The sequence below is a fragment of the Mustela erminea genome, chromosome 3, assembly GCF_009829155.1.
Source record: "Mustela erminea isolate mMusErm1 chromosome 3, mMusErm1.Pri, whole genome shotgun sequence".
Lineage (NCBI taxonomy): Eukaryota > Metazoa > Chordata > Mammalia > Carnivora > Mustelidae > Mustela > Mustela erminea.
Genome location: NC_045616.1, coordinates 123453234 through 123469452, shown reverse-complemented (window position 1 = coordinate 123469452; position 16219 = coordinate 123453234). Strand labels below are relative to the sequence as shown.

Below are 16219 nucleotides of genomic sequence, written 5' to 3'. Positions count from 1 at the left end.
ATGTGCTGGTGTGTTCTTGTAGTTTAAAATTTCCTCAGCCTTAATTGTGAATACAGTCGATACTGGTAACTGTAAGGCACATAGGACAAAAGTTCTCTGGCGCCGTGATAATTTCCTAACGTGCAAAGGAATCCTAAAGCCAAAAAGTCATGAATTTTCAAATAGGAACTATGGCTGCAGGCCATGAGAAAGCTACCACGGTCCCCCATGGTGTCTTCCTGGGAGTGTTTTACCATGGCCTCCCCCATGAGTATATGGTGTGTGTGTGTGTGTGTGTGTGTGTGTGTAGCATACCCACTGAAACAATCTTACTCATTTTCTCAATCCCCTGAGTGGCACACAATTAGCGCTCGGTCAATATCTTAGAACTGAGTTAACCGACTTTCAGTGTGTCTGCTGAAGGTGCCAGAGAAGTCTGTGATTCCATTTGTAAAGATTTCCTTTGCCACAGCTAAAATCTACCTAAGATGTTCTGATTTTAAGTGGTTTCCTACTTTGAGGAAGGAAATCTTCCCATCAGAAGCCTTGCTCAGGGGACACTGCCAGGGCTGGGGCCGTGGAGAGAGCAGAGCCTCTGGGTCCCTTGCACTTGGGCTGCAAAGCGAGTGGCGCCCCCTGGCGTTGTGCGACTCCACAGCTCTAGGAATCACGTGTGCGACCATCCCGCAGCCTCCCTTGGTCTCGGTCCTCTTCTGGAAAAAAGGTACCCCAGCAGGACCTGCTTACAGATGAGACAGGGCAGTCACATCCCCTATCTCAGTGCCCAGCAGCAGAGAGGAGCTCACACAGTGGCCGCTGACAGCATCAGCCCTTAGCTCCTTTCCAGCAGGTTTAAGGTGATGACGGAATGCTACAGAGAGATGGCCACATCCCATTTTTTCCAACAACTGCCACTATCTGTGTGTACGATTCTAGTTTTTAAAAATCCTGGCGTAGTCATCCGCTCATGCTCTCTCTCATGAAACACATATGGAGAGTCGGCACTGAGCAGACCCCAGACTAGATGCCGAGGAAGCTGAGATTCCTAGGGCAGTCTGCCCTATCTAGAGCCTCCCAGCCTGCTGGGGAAGCAGACAGCTCTAGAGACCCACCCAGCATAGACCAGCATGCTAAACACTGACAACGGCAACAGCTGAGTTGGCGTGAGATTTACTCTCTATAGGGCAAGGCACTCCTCATGCATAACCTAATTATCTTCCCAGGAACGCTCTAAGACAAGTGCTATTATTACTCCTGCATAGAGGAGGAAACTGAGTCATAGGCTAAGTACCTTTCGCAGGTCTCACCATAATGAATGGAGTCTAAACTTGAACCCAGCAGATTGGCTCCAGCAGTTATTCACGAGGTTATAGCCCCTCTAACACACCCAGACCCTATAACTGTAAGTCGGAGTCTGGTTGTTTCTTTAGGAGGGTCCAGGGTGGAGAGAAGCCCATGGGGCTGGGAGCCCAGAGACTATAAGCCAGAGGCCTGGCTCTTCGGTGACCTCTGTGTGACTGCAAGCAAGACACCGCTCTTCTCTGAGCCTTGGTTTCTTCTTCTAAAAAGGAGGTGTGCTCGTGGGACCGATCTCAAAACTCGTTGGTATGGTTGTATGCAGTCCTGCAAGGCAGTCTAGTGCCATGGTTAGAAGGGAGGGAGCTAAGGCCAGATGAAGTGTCATTGGCTCTGTGACCCTGGAGAAGTTACTTAACCACTCTGAGCCATAAAATGCTCGATAGTAAATTTAAATGCAATTATAAGTATGGAAGGCTTAGTACAGCTCACGAGAATTGTTCAAAACGCTTAGCTTTTAGTATTCTGCACAAGTGACTAGCAAGTCACAAAGCAGGACAGTACTACTACTGTACAAAGCTGGTCTAAGGCGAACCCAGTCCCAAGTTACTGTTAGGGACAGGGACACATCAATGACATCATGGTTGCGGTATGCTCTGGTCTTAAAGGACTGTGTGCTGTGGGGCTTGCCACTCGGTGTGGTCTCAACCAGCGACATCAGCGTCAGCCCGGAGCTCGCTGGCAGTGCAGAATCTCGGGTCCTGTCCCAGACCTGAGCCCGCCTCTGCATTTTGATGAGCTCCCCAGGTAATTCCTCTATACCCTGAAGTTTGAAAAACACTGGTAAAGCACTGAAAGACTGGTGACAACGGTTTGGGGCCTGGGATGGGAAGGGTTAATGTTTAGTTTGGCTCCCACCAAGGCACCGGAAACAGAAGGTTCCAGAGATTGAAGCGTATGAACTGATGGGACAGGAAGGCTCCCTTCCTGCCTGTGTCCTGGATGGCCAGGGGCTCCAGCCCGGGACCTGCACTGAGCCCCGAGCTGCAGCGAGGAAGGCCTGGGCCTGGACAGCCGAGGGCATGCTGGGACAAGGGCAGGCCGAGAGCCTCTATTCAGCTTACCTGGGCTCACCAGGCCTAAGCTGGGAGCATGTGTCCTCAGGCCAAGGCCGTAGGAGGTCTGAGGGAGAGTGGGAGGCCCAGCGGAACGTCATGGTTAACTGAGCAGGGCTCTCCCTCGGGAGGTGAGTGGACAGCCCGGGGACAGCTGTGGGAGGGCTTCTGAGGTCTCCCTGTCACACCCGCCCTGCCTTTGGCCCGGGCTGCCCTGGCCTCTGGTGGATGAGGGCAGGGCTGGGATCCTGACCCCAAGCCTCCCTCCCCCGTGCTTCCTTCTAGTGCTGGAGCAGCTGCTGCCTGAGCTCACGGGGCTGCTCAGCCTCCTGGACCATGAGTACCTCAGTGACACTGCCCTGGAGAAGAAGATGGCTGTGGCCTCCATCCTACAGAGCCTGCAGCCCCTCCCAGGTCAGCCACCGACCCTCTGCCCCCAGCTCCTCAAGAACCTTCAGGAACTCCCCAGGACCAAAGCCTCACAGCGTGCCACCAAACACTTTCAGGGCCTGACCGGTGTCCTCAGCCACTTTGTTCCTTCTCCATCCTGGCTCTTCATACCCCTCCCAACTCGACCCACTAATGCTCATGTATACAACACAGCTGCCACACACACTCACACACACACCGTGCTCACTCGTGTGCACAACACAGTCTCACCGACACAGGACACCCATAGCAAATATGCTGTCCCGTGACACATGCCCCACACGCACCAGCAGCACGCTCTCCCCGACGCAGCTCACGCGATATACGACACACAGCACACCCAGGTACACCTCGTGTACCCCACGTACTCTCATGCACGACACTCACACACAGCACACACATTGCACACACCCCCTCCGCGAGCTGTACCCGGCCCTGTGGCTTCCCTCATGCCCCTCCAGGAACCCCATGGCTTCTCTGCCCCACCGTCCGCTCTGCAGCAAGGGCTCCCCATCCACTCCTGCCTGTGCTCGATGCCCCAGGTCAGCCCCGCACTCAGTAAACTCTGACAAGCCATAGTGTGCCCATACAGTGTTGTGGGCGTCTGAGGGTTGAGGGCATGGGCATCACTCCTGGCTGACTCTCTGAGCCTGTCCTCCAGGGACAAAACAGGCTGATGTCATCGGCAGGCCTCACAGGACTGTGGGAGGGTGGGAGGGGCGGTGGTCTGCCAGCCATGCTTGGCCCTGCCCCTGGCCCTCCCCAGAGCAGCCTTACGTTCTGTTTTCTGTACCGTGCTCTGAGCATCCTTTCCTTTGGAGAAGGAGACGCTCAGGAAAGAGCTAAAAATCAGAACAAAGTTTGAAAACCAGGGAACTCATTTAGGTTGTGCACGTGCTTTGTCAAAGGGGCCGAGTCCTGAGTGGGCTTGTGTCCCGGTGGCGGGAGGGGGGGACCCAGCCGTCCTCAGAGTGGGCAGCAGCAGACCACAGCCCCCTCACCGCAGCTGGGCTCTCCCACTCCTCACAGCCAAGGAAGTCTCCTACCTGTATGTGAACACAGCAGACCTCCACTCTGGGCCCAGCTTCGTGGAGTCCCTCTTTGAAGAGTTCGGTAAGCGGCCGTCTCCCAACCCCAGCCGGGCGTTGTCCTCTCCCTGCGTGTGCGAGCCCCCTGGCCCCGTCTCCGGAAGGGTCCTCGGATTGGGTGGGAGTCTGACTCTTAACGTCGCAGCACTGAGTCACAGTGGGCAAGTCCCTTGGCCTCTCTGGGCCCTGCCCGGTCTGAAAATCCAGTCAGAATCTCTATGGTCACCAGAAGTCATCCCCAGGATTTTAAGAAAGATAGGGAGGAACGCATAGGCCACAGAAGACGCTGTCGCTCTGCTGCTCAGAGCCGCTGGTGGTGGCCGCCTGAACTCTGGGCTGAGCCTCCCTGCCCCCCAGCAGAAAGGAGAGCTGCCAGGGGGCATGGGAGCAGCCACGCCGGGCTGTGGGCAGGACGTGTCCCAGCCCTGCTCCCTCCCAAGGGAAGATAGCACTATTCCTCTTTGAGAAAGTTGCAGGTCAGGTGAAAGTTTCAGGGATGGAGAGACTGAGGGAAGACACAGTGCCTTCATGACCTACTTCTTGAAAATCCCCAAAGCACCACACCAGATACCATCTCTTTTGGTCCTCTTGGTAACCTTGGCAGACAGACAAGGCAAGGGATTATTGAGACCGGTTTACAGAGGAGAAGACCAAGTCTCAGAGTGATGGGGTCGCTTGCCGAGGGTTTCTAACGAAGGAGGTGATAGAGGCCTCCAGACCCCAGGTCCAGGCTTCCTCCCATTCTACTGAGCTCATCCCTGGCTTCCTCTGCCCCCATGGCCTGCCCCTCGGTAGACTGTGACCTGAGCGACCTCCGGGACATGCCAGAGGATGACGGGGAGCCCTGCAAAGGAGCCAGCCCTGAGCCAGCCAAGAGCCCGTCTCTGAGACACGTGAGTCATGGCCTGGGTTCCCACACCCTCCGGCCCTCTGTCCCTCTGAAGTGGCCAGGAAAGCTCTCCGGCCAATGCCTAGGACCCCCCGGCTGTGCAGGACCCTGTTCTAAGGGGAGAAATGGGCGGTGGGAACATTTCAGTGACCCATGGTGTGCTCACCACGCCCACACTGAGCAGGGATAATGTGGTGAACTGCCCTGTCCCTTCAGGCACAGAGGACAACCCCCCCCCACCCACCAACTTCTGACTGCCATAATAAACGTGGAGTGAGTGTAGGGAAAGTTGTGGGTCAGGGCTTGGTGGCCTCTGCCCTCCTCCTGCTGCCCTGTGGTCTTAGATGAGCCACCTCCCCTTTCTGAGCCTGTTTTTCACTTGCAAAATAAAGTTTTGGTTCATACCTGGGGTTCCCTGCCTTCGTCCTTGGAACTAAGGCAAGGGGCTCATAATCACATTGAACACTGCGTTGACTGCATAACTCACTATCCTCATCGCCGTCCAGTGGTACCAACTGTTGACCCCTCACTGCATCCTTTTCATGCTCACAATAACTGAACAAGATTGGCACCGTTGGTATCCCCATTTTCCAGATAAGGCTTAGCGTGAGTACACATGTCAGTACCCACAACTTGTGAGCTACAGAGCTTAATCCCGGTGAAGTGGGGGTGCCCTGGCCTCAGGGCCTAAGCTCTTAGCCATGAGGCCGTGCCACCTCCCTAAGTACTGTGTCTTCCACATGCTTGTCGTGCTTCCTCATAGGTGTGCAGACATGTTTGCAGAGCACTGCCAAACTCTGGCGGTTTTTTATCATTCCGCATGGGCTTACTTCATCAAAAGTCTAATGACATCTGTGTGACCTTCCACAAAACTTTTAGAACCTCTCAAGAAGTCCCGATGCTGAAATGAGTTGGACAAGAAATAGAGGACCAGGTGGCCTCTCAGGGTTCCCACCTCTGCCCTCTGCCCCTCTGTCGGAAGTTCCTGCTTCACATCTGCATCCCCCCTCCACCTCCTTGGGGCTCCTGCCTCTCTCTGCCCCAGCCTCCTCTCCATCACCCCACCGACTCCATCCGCTCTCCTGGCCTTCTTGGTCTTACCTGCCTCCTTTGTTCCCCTTCAGTCAGCCGACCTGCCTCCACCGCTTCCCCAACGGCCCCCACCAGAGGACTACTATGAAGAGGCCCTACCCCTGGGACCAGGCAAGTCCCCTGAGTACATCAGCTCCCACAGTAAGTTTCTGGTCTCCCCACCCCCCACAAACTGGGACTCCTCTCCTAAAGCTCCCGTGTGTCCTGCCAGGGCTAGAGCTCCAAGCCCAGCACCCGCCCAGTCCTCCGTACAACCGGGGTAAAAGCTGCCTGAGCCCCCAGCCTCTTTAAGGGGAGGAGGCCAGTGGGCCTAGTCCCAGTGATCAGGGACTTGGTTACAGCCCCAGTTCTGTCCGGCCTTGGACATTCCCCTTCCCTACCCTGAAAATAAGAAGGGGGCTGGATAACATGCATGTAATCGTGCAGGGACGGAGGTCTGCAGCCGGGCACTGTGTCCCAGTTCCAAGAACTGAAGCCAGGGCTCGCTATGTGCTCCTCCTTGGTGTACCCCATGAGCTGGTTCATACTTCAGCCCCACCACGTCTTGTGGGCAGATTGAGTTATTAAGTTAACTTGGAGGATAAAAAAGCATGTGGCCAAAATCAAAAGGTCTCCGAATAGAGTGTGGGCACCCCAGGGAATTCACAAATTGATACAGGAACAAGGACTAGAAGCCTTCCTGACATTTAGCTCAACACTCCTTTCTAAAATTTCTATATGAATGTTTTGGAGTTCTAACATTTATAATCTAATAATAGCATAAGGCCTGTAAGCAGTCTATCCACACACATATAATGGACCCATGCATACATGGAAGTACATTACATGGTTACTTTTTTACTGGTAGGTGAACACAATAAAATGAAATAATTTAGAGGGCGCTGGTACAAATGGCCTCTAAAAAATCTCTTAAATCGGCCACAACAGACAGTCATCTTTCCATGGGTTTCCTCCAGCCCGGAAACAAATGGCTGTTTCTTTGCGGATCAGCTAATCCACTGGCTGGGATGGAGGAAGCCAACAATACATACCAAGAAACTATACTACGGTTTTTGGATGACCCAACATTTGTAGTTGAACTTCTAGAATGTAATGTTTATGTGGTGTTCCACTCTCACTCAGTAGCACAGTGGATTATACTCCAACTGCCAAAAAAAAAAAAAGAAAGAAAGAAACGGATCTGTCTGTGCTGATCAGAACTGAATTCCAAGATACCTTCATTGATCAAAACCTCAGACACAGAATACTACCTATTATAGGATTCCATTTGTTCCTGAATGGGGTACGCATGCACTTACGCATGCATTTTAGCAATTTTGCTAGGATGTGCAAGGAACCGTGAACAGTATTCCCCTGTGGGAAATGAATAGACACCTAGGGGAAGGGAACATAATATTTTCCCATTCATCCTCTTTTATACTGATCGTGCTTATCACCATGGGCCTATATTTTTATTGTAACAAAATATACGTAACATAAATGGACCATTTCAACCACTTTAAAGTGTCCAATCAGGTGCATTTAGTAGTACACTCACCGTGTTGGGCAGCATCAGCTCTACCTCGTTCCCAAACATTTCATCACTCAGGGAGGAAAGCAAGTACCCATTAAGCAGTCACTCTCATTGTCCTTTTCCCCTGAGCCCTTGGCAACCACCAATCTGCTTTTTGTCTCGGTGGATTGGCCAATTTTGAATCTTTTATATAAATAGAACCGTACAATGTGTGGCCTCTGGTGCCTGGCTTATTTCCCCTTAGTATACTGTTTTCGAGGTTAACCCGCATCACCGCGTGAATCGGTACTCCTCTCCTTTCTATGGCCATGTCGTGTTCCATTGTACGGATAGTTGTTCAGTCCTTTGTCAGTTGGTGGATATTTGGGTTTTTTCCACCTGGGGCTACTGTGGCATGTTATTTTTAGGATGAATCAACTAGTGAAAACAAAGTGGAAGGGTGGGCTTAGACCAGGTGGTCAGTGGTTCTCTTTGGCCTTGAAAGTCTTGCAGTCTGTGTTGCTGCAAGTGGCTATTTGGATCCGAAGCAGGTGACTTTGTTCTATTTTATCCACTTGAGGACAGGAGAGGAAGGTGAGGACAAAGTGCTGAAGCTCAGATCAAGGCCCTCCACTGAGCGAGGTTCCTCTACCTTCCCCAGGAGCTGAGACTCCTCTCCACTGGGGCAGCGGGGATCCTGGGGCAGGAGGGAAGGGCGGGCCTCAGGAAGGGCCAGGGAGCTTCACCAGGGAGAGGGTGCCAAGCCTGTCGGGGAATATCCTTCCTCTGACACAGTGACCAGCCCTGCCAGGTGTTCAAGTGTGCTGCCTGCGTGTCCCCTCCCTCTTTCCCATTGCGCCCCGCCCGCCCCCCTCCATCTCACAGGATGTCGCCGGCATCTGAGGCCTCAGAGGACCTGCTGGGAAAGGCAGGCTCTGATCATCACTAGGGAGATAGCACTAGGTCTCCCAGTCACTGGGAATTTGAGTGCTGCTGTCCTCAGGAAACAGATGGATGGCAGGGGCTGGGAGCCCAGAGCAGCACTTTGAAGAACAGTGTGGTGTGAGAGCCAGTTGGACTGCATGAAGGAAGTCTTCCTGGAAGAGGGGATGTGCATCTATTCCCTAAGCTGACAACCTCAGTTCTCATGCAGACTTTGTCCCTAGCAAACGGTGTATGGCCCCAGCATCCCCATCTGTAAAATGGGCCTCATACCTACCTCCCTGCATTGTAGGAGTCAAAGGAAATGGTAATAATCATGACATCTGGCATCTGTCTAGTGCTTTTTATGTGCCAGGCATTGTGCCAAGAGCTTGTATGCATTGTATCACTAGTCCAAAGTGGGAACTGCTCCCCTTACTGTAAGGTGAAGAACCTGAAATGCAGAGAAACTGAGACTTTTATGACCAATAAATGGTGGTGACAGATTCATCTCAAATCTGGTCAAACCCAAAGCACATGCCTTTAACCCACCGATCTTCAGAGTGTGCCCCAGGGACCATCTGCATCAAAATAACCTTAACTGTTTAAAAAAAAAAATCTGATTTCTTGGCGTTCCATATAGTTTCTATTTGTACAGATTTTTAATGTCCTATTAAGTAGGTTTTTTTTTAAGATTTTATTTATTTATCAGAGAGAGAGAGGGAGAGAGAGCAAGCACAGGCAGACAGAATGGCAGGCAGAGGCAGAGGGAGAAGCAGGCTCCCTGCTGAGCAAGGAGCCCGATATGGGACTCGATCCCAGGACGCTGGGATCATGACCTGAGCCGAAGGCAGCTGCTTAACCAACTGAGCCACCCAGGCGTCCCTTATTAAGTAGGTTTTTTTAAAATGTCGATTCATCAGTTCGGTCCCCACCAGTGAATCAGAATCTCTAAGGAGATAGCCCAGGGATCTGCATTTTAAAGAGACCCCAAGTAAATCTGAGCAGAATACAATGCCACATAGCCCTTCCCCTGCACTGTGCTCCCCCCTGAGTGGGAATGTGCTGGGAACATTCCATGGAACATTCCAGCTGTTGTGTTCACTATTGTATGCGCTTCCATTACCTCCTCTAGTCCAGTTCCTGCCCATAGTCACAAAGGTTTGGGAGAATCACTGTCACAAGAGAGAGCATATGTATCAGGAAGGGAGCAGAAGGACCGAGGTGGCAGAAGATGAAGGGCTGCTGAGCCCAGACAGCTAGAGCAACGTAGAGGGAGAGGGCTGTGACCAAGACACACACACACACACACACACACACACACACCAGTGCTGTGGGATCACTGAGGAGATGCTGACCATTCTCTGTCTGAGAAGGTCAGAAGAAGGATCTTTGAGTTGGGTATTGAAGGATGAGTAGGAGTTCTCTAGCAGAAGCTAAGAGAGCACACAGAATAGCATGAACACGGCCCTAGAGGTGTGACAGGGCCCAAAAGGGCAGCTCCTGGTGACAGGAGCACAGAGAGCTTGTGGGGAGCTAGAGCAGATGACATACAGAGAGGAGGCCCCTTATCCTGGCAAGGGAGCTGTACTCTATCTTCCCCAAGGAGGGGCAGGGTGTCTGGAGTCTTCCCCTGCAGCCTGCCTGTCTTTCTCCAAGGTGCCGCTCCTTCCACCAACCCCACAGATGGCTGCAGCCCAGCCCACTCCATCATGGATGGCTACTACGAGGATGCAGACAGCAGCTACCCCGCGACCAGGATGAATGGGGAGCTAAAGAACTCCTGTAAGTACTGGGAAGTTGTTCAGAATGGCCCTAACCTCAGAACACAGGCCTTGACCTGACCGTTGGTATGCACGTGCACACCAGCCCCTCTGGGTCACCACAGAGGCCCCAAGTCCTTGTACTCAGTGATCCCAGGGTTCAGTGGAAAGACCACCGGCATGGGAGTCAGGAGCCCTGGATCTAGCCCTTGCCCTGACCCTTGGTGACTGACCTTGAATGAGTCTTATTCTCTTCGAGCCTCCAGTTGCCTTCAGTATAAAATAGGCATTTGCTGGGTGCTATGAGAGTCACCTGAGACTAAGGACATGACGATGACGGGGTATGACAGTAGCTAATGTTAGCGGAGCGCTCACTGAGTGCCAGATACTGGGCTGAATGCCCTGTGGTCACTGATCCTAATAGCCTGATGAGGGAGATAGTGTCATTGACCGTGACTGTCTCTCTGATAAGAAAACTGAAACTTGGAGAAGTCACCGAGGTCACAAAGCCATCGGTAAATCTGTATAACACAGTGCCCATGTAGGGGTGTAGAGATCACCACGATCACACTTCATGTCCACCCCCTCCTGGTCCCCGAATCCCAGGGCAAGGGCGCCTACAGAAAGGTAAGAAGGTGCCTCCCAGGCAAGAACACAGTAACGGGTCCTTTCCTGTGGCTCCTGCAGACAATGACTCGGACCCGATGAGCAGCTCCTACGAGTCCTATGACGAGGAGGAGGAGGAAGGCAAAGGGCCGCAGCCCACACACCAGTGGCCCTCAGAGGAAGCCTCCATGCACCTGGTGAGGGACTGCAGGATATGCGCCTTCCTGCTGCGGAAAAAGCGCTTCGGGCAGTGGGCCAAGCAGCTGACCGTCATCAAGGAGGACCAGCTCCTGGTGAGTGGTCGCGGAAGTGTGCCTCTAGGCCTCACATGGACTGCGTGCGTGTGTGTGTGTGTGTGTGTGTGTGTGTGTATAGGTGTGTCTGCCTTTTTCTCTGGGCTTGCTTTGTGCACACAGGCTCAGTACTTCTGAGATCAGGGCTCTCCCACTGGAGCAGAATGAACACACACACACACACACACACACACACACACATACACACTAAAAGCCCTGATACAGACTTTGCCAAGTTTTTGTTTCACCGGGAATGAATTTTTAATCTGTTTAAAACAATGTTTGTTGTCTTCATTATGCAACTAAATGTGTTTATGTATAAATCTAGAGAAAAACATAATGAAATGATTTTTAAAGCCACCTGAAATCCCATTGACCAAAAGCCAACCACTGGTAAGTTTAATATCCAGGTTTCCACTCTCATTTTTTCCATGCGCTTGCCTTTTCTAAAACTGAACCCGTGAAACATTTACTATAGAACTTGGTTTCTTGGATTTTTTTTAATCTGCCATCTCTCATCACCATAATTTCATAGAAGAAAAATGTACCTTTAATTCCAGAGTAGGAATATAGATATTTAAGAAAAAAAAAACTAATAGTTCTTTACCCCCAAATCCATAGAGAAGCCTTGTCCAGCCTATAACCATTTGAAACGTGATTTTTTTCTCATCCTGGAGCAGTGAAAAGCTCACCCCAGGCCAGAACCACTCCAAAGGTCATGACTTACTTCTTCCCACTCCTTATGCCATTTTTTCTTCTTGGCATACTGCATTGGTTAGGATCTCCAACACAATGTAAATAGAAGCATTGAGAGCAGGCATCCTTGTCTCAGTCCAAAGCTCAAAGGAAAGTTGCAATAATTCACTATTAAGGCTGATGTTTGCTGTGGGCAGTTTGTAGAAGCTCCTTATCACATTAAGGCAGTCCCCTCTATATGTCTATTTTGCTAGGAGTTTATATTACAAACAGGTGGAAAATTTTACCAAATGCCTTTTCTGTTTTTATTGACATATGTGGCTTTTCTCCTTATTTTCTATTAATATGATGAATTATAGGGTTGGTTTTTGAAGGCTGATGCATTCTTGAAATCCTAGAATAAGCCCTATTTGGTCTTGATACAATATGCTTTCGTATGTGTCTGGATTCTATTTGCTGGTGGGTTTTTTAAGGGCTTTTGCAACCATATTGAGATCAGCCTATGATTTTCCCTTTTTGTAATGTCATTGTCAGGTCCTGGTATCAAGATTACCTTGATGCTGGTTTCATAATAAGAATTGGAAAGTGAGAATCATTATTGATAAATAACTGACTTCCTAAGCCCAGCACTCCATCTCTGCTAGGATTCTCTCTGCTGCATTCCTGCTAGGTAACTCATTAGTAGCAGGGAGCTGGTTCCCTTCCGAGCCAGGTTGTTTCTTCTCTGGTTCTTTAGACTAGAATGGTCTTCCTAGGATTGTGCTAAATTCTGTCTCTTCCTAATAGATGGCTGTGCCCCTCGCTGGCTCTTGAGATCTAAAGTGTGTCCAAAGGCTCCCCCCTTCCAGGCTTCTCTTCTCTGGGGTGAATAACTACAGCCCCTGTCTTCATGCAGTGCCCACAGTTGGGCTGGGTGTGGGGGGATAGGTCGAGCTCTCCCAAGCCTTTGCGGGAAGGCATCTCCCTCCCCTGCCCTCCAGTCCAGAAGGGTGACCCCTTCTCTTCCTGTCCAGTGTTACAAAAGCTCCAAGGACCGGCAGCCGCATCTGAGGCTGGCGTTGGATGTCTGCAGCGTCACCTACGTGCCCAAGGACAGCCGGCACAAGAGGCACGAGCTGCGTTTCTCCCAGGGGGCTACCGAAGTCTTGGTGCTGGCCCTGCAGAGCCGGGAGCAAGCCGAAGAGTGGCTGAAGGTACATGGCACCCGCCCTTCCTTCACCCCCTTCCCCAGGCCTAGCTTTCAGCCAGGTGAGCTCCAGTGCCTGGAAAAACAGGCCTTGCTGGGGGTCGGGGGCGTGGGGGCGATCAGAGTCCTGTGCACAGCTACGACTGACCTGTGGAGGTGGGCTTCAGACATCTCCAGGAGACAGACCTCAGGCTGGAGTACTGCCTTCCTTCTAGTGCTCTGAAGCCTCTTTCTAACGTCCTTACTGTGGGCTTGTCCAGCCTGGAATATGCCTCCTGGAATGGGGAGCTTAATATCTTCGAAGGAAACACATTTTATCGTTAGATAAGCTAATCCTTTAAAAAAAATTAAAAAGGAAAATTCCTTCCTGTCTCAGGTGAAGTGTGTATCCTTGTAACACCCAGCTGTGGTCCAGCTTCGACGTCTTGCCTCTGACTGCAGAGCAGTGAGTTACCGTGTGCTGAGCACGTATCTTGTGCCACGCATCGTGCTAAGAGCGTTATATACTTGACCTCATTTACTCTTGGCAGTGGGACTGTTATCGTTCCCCTTCTACAGATGAGGAAGCTGAGGCCCAGGAATCTTCTGTGACTTGCCAAATGTCACCCGACCAAGTCGCTGGGGGCAAGATTAGGAGCTACCAAGGAAATCTACTCCAAAGGCCATAGGCAGGGTGGCACAGTGATGACAAGGGAGGACTTTGGTGGCATAGACTTGAGTTCAGGTCTCAGGCCTAAATGGCACTTACTGGCTAGGTGACCTTCTGCAAATGACTTTGCCTACCCTTGCCTCAGTTTCCTCTTCCGTGAAATGGTTCTTGTAAAGATTCTGGAGACCATTTGATATAGTGCCTGCCAGACAGTAAGTCCTCAGTAAGTGGATGAGTGATCATCTTGTGATAGAGGTGGGGCTGCCCTCCCCAGTCCCTTACCTCCAGCCGGCCAGGGCCAGCCGTGTCCCTGCACCCTGTCCCGCTCCCCCACTGACACCTTTCTCCCTCCTCCTCTGATCTTCCTGCTGGAACAAAGGAACCAGACCCCTCCTTCCCTCGCCATCCTCCCTTCCTTCCTGTGATAACCAGCTCTCGCCTTGGGAGGCTTAGTGCTCTTTATCTCTGTCTCAGGAGGGGAAGGAAGGGAGAGAACCTGCCTGTTGGGGGAGCCTCTGCCCTCCAAGGGCCGGGTGAGTCAGAAGAAGGAGCTCTAGACCAGAGCCTGAGACTGGAGTCAAGCCTGGACTGGAGACTGTTGACATCTGATATGGGGGGGGGGGGGTGTCCATTAACCCAGAGGTTCAGGGCAGCCAACCATGGCTTCAGTTCTCAGAGCCCCACTATCCTGGTCTGTGACATAGAGATCACAGTCGTCTCAGCGCCTCGAGGCCGCTGTGGGGATACAGCAGGGTAATCCCTGTAAAACTGCAGGTGGGTGAGCAACAGGGATGGCTGCCATTATTCATGGTCTGGGTGCTTCTGCGGTGTGAGTGCGCGCCCGGAGTCTCCGCGTCCACGTCTTTGAAATGGTGGGGGTAGCCCGGTGGTCTGCAGGCTGTTGCCAAGGTTCCACACCGTCCCAGAAGCCCGTCTCTTGTGCTTGCACGGGGCGTCTTGGGTCACATGGCCCTTTACATTCATGATTTCACCAGTCCTCAGGCACCCCAAGGACGAAAGCAGAGGATAGTATTATCCCCATGTGACACACAGGGAAACCAAGGCCCACAGGGGGAATGTGGCTTTCACAAGACCATGCAACTGATCAGCAACGGAGCCCAGTCTAGAAGCCGTGCCTCTTGCTCCCCAGCCCCCTTCTCTTTTCAAGGGGCAGATGCAGGAGAAAGCCTATTCAAACCCCGATGTGCAGGAGGCCACATCAACCCCTCCCTTCTGCTCAGGGATCCCATCCCTGCTTCTTGATGGCCCTGACCACAGACTTCGTTCTTCCTTCTGCCTCCACAGTAGCCCTGCCCCCCTGCTCACAGCCATGCCCCCTCTCCGCAGGTCATCCGAGAGGTGAGCAGGCCTGCCGGGGCAATGGAGGGCACAGACGTGCCCAGATCCCCCGTCCTCCTGTGCAAGCTGGACCTAGACAAGGTACATCCATCTCCTCCAGGTCTCCTCTGTGCTGGGAGGCAGAGACTCTGCCCCAGGGAATCCACAGGTGGGTGGTGAAGCCAGGCACCGGCCTCATGCAAGCCGTGAGCGCCCCACGTGGAGCTGGCACGAGAGCAGCCGTGAATTAATGCGTGCGGGACTGAATGAATGCCCGCGTACAAGGCACAGTGTGAGCCGGAGGAGGGAGTAAGTAACCCTTCCAGGACAGGAGGAGGGCACCGTTGAATGGAGCCGTGAAAAGCAAATTGGAAACCGTCAGAGGAGTATGCCGCACTGGGACGGGAGTGACGTGGTACTTGCTCAGGCAGCCGGAAATCCTATGTGCTGGTCCCCTTCGCTTTGCCAGGTGTAGCTGGGTGACCAAGGGACTCAGCCCCAAACCTACACACATGTAATAAAGGTTAGTGTTTCTAGAATAAGACTGTGTGGCCGGCATTGTCCTGTAGGCTTCACACATATTACCTACTTTTATTCCTATGATGACTCTTCAACGAATTCCATTGTCAGGTGAGGAAGCTGGGACACAGAGCGGCTAACCCCGAGTCCCATCGTCCGTATGAAGGAGAGCAAGAATATATACCCAGACACCTGGCTCTTGATGACTTTGCCATCCCATCTCTCAAGGGGGCAGGGGCGAGCCGAGCTCTGCTTGGCAAGTGGTTCGTGAGCCCAGAGTACCAGGCGTTGTGCTGGGCACGTAGGCGCAATGCCAACAGAAGCACCGTGCCCCGCCTCCCGCTGGGAGGCGCTGCATGCGCTCTAGGAGTGGAAAGTACCAGGTACCCTGGGAGCAACTGTCAGGGGTCAGCTCTTGTCCCAGGCATCTGGGAAGGTTCTCTGAGAGAGGGTATTCATGATGAGGGCGAATAACTCATAAGGAAGGGGAGGACAAGGGAGCAGGCCCCGGAGCAGGGGGAAAGCACAGAATGGAAGGTGGCCAGTGTGGCTGGACTCAGACAGAAGGGGGCTCCCTGGCCTATTAGAGTGGCCCTTTCCATGACCTTTCTGGCAGCCCTGAAGGGCACAGGGGTTCACGCTGGCTAGAGGGGCAGTGGGAGAGGAGGAGGGAAGATGGCACCTGTATTAAGCTTTGAAGAACAGGTGAGACTGCATGGGGGCAGAGGTGGGCCAAGGGGCAGGGGCTGCAAGACAGCAGCAGAAGCAAAGGCGTGGGGTCAACAGAGAGTCACTGGGAGAGGACGGGTAGAGGGCTCTCCTGCCAGGCAGAGGCTGGGGAAGATCAACCCCACCTTCACTTAGCCCT

At 52.5% G+C, this 16219-nt stretch overlaps 1 protein-coding gene across 3 annotated transcripts in view; it reads left to right on the top strand.

Moving 5' to 3' along the window:
- Positions 1 to 16219, top strand: part of AFAP1L1 (actin filament associated protein 1 like 1) — a 58593-nt gene that overhangs the window by 22242 nt on the left and 20132 nt on the right. Inside the window, exons 1-9 of one of the 3 annotated variants that reach the window (XM_032337368.1) lie at positions 172 to 2521; positions 2676 to 2804; positions 3849 to 3932; positions 4703 to 4800; positions 5921 to 6029; positions 9961 to 10086; positions 10752 to 10963; positions 12673 to 12852; positions 14842 to 14934. In XM_032337368.1, coding sequence (XP_032193259.1) covers positions 2428 to 2521; positions 2676 to 2804; positions 3849 to 3932; positions 4703 to 4800; positions 5921 to 6029; positions 9961 to 10086; positions 10752 to 10963; positions 12673 to 12852; positions 14842 to 14934 — 1125 coding nt within the window. In that variant the 5' untranslated portion in view covers positions 172 to 2427. Of the gene's footprint in view, positions 1 to 171; positions 2522 to 2675; positions 2805 to 3825; positions 3933 to 4702; positions 4801 to 5920; positions 6030 to 9960; positions 10087 to 10751; positions 10964 to 12672; positions 12853 to 14841; positions 14935 to 16219 lie in introns of those variants that run through there. The other 2 variants (XM_032337369.1, XM_032337371.1) reach the window with 2 other exon arrangements.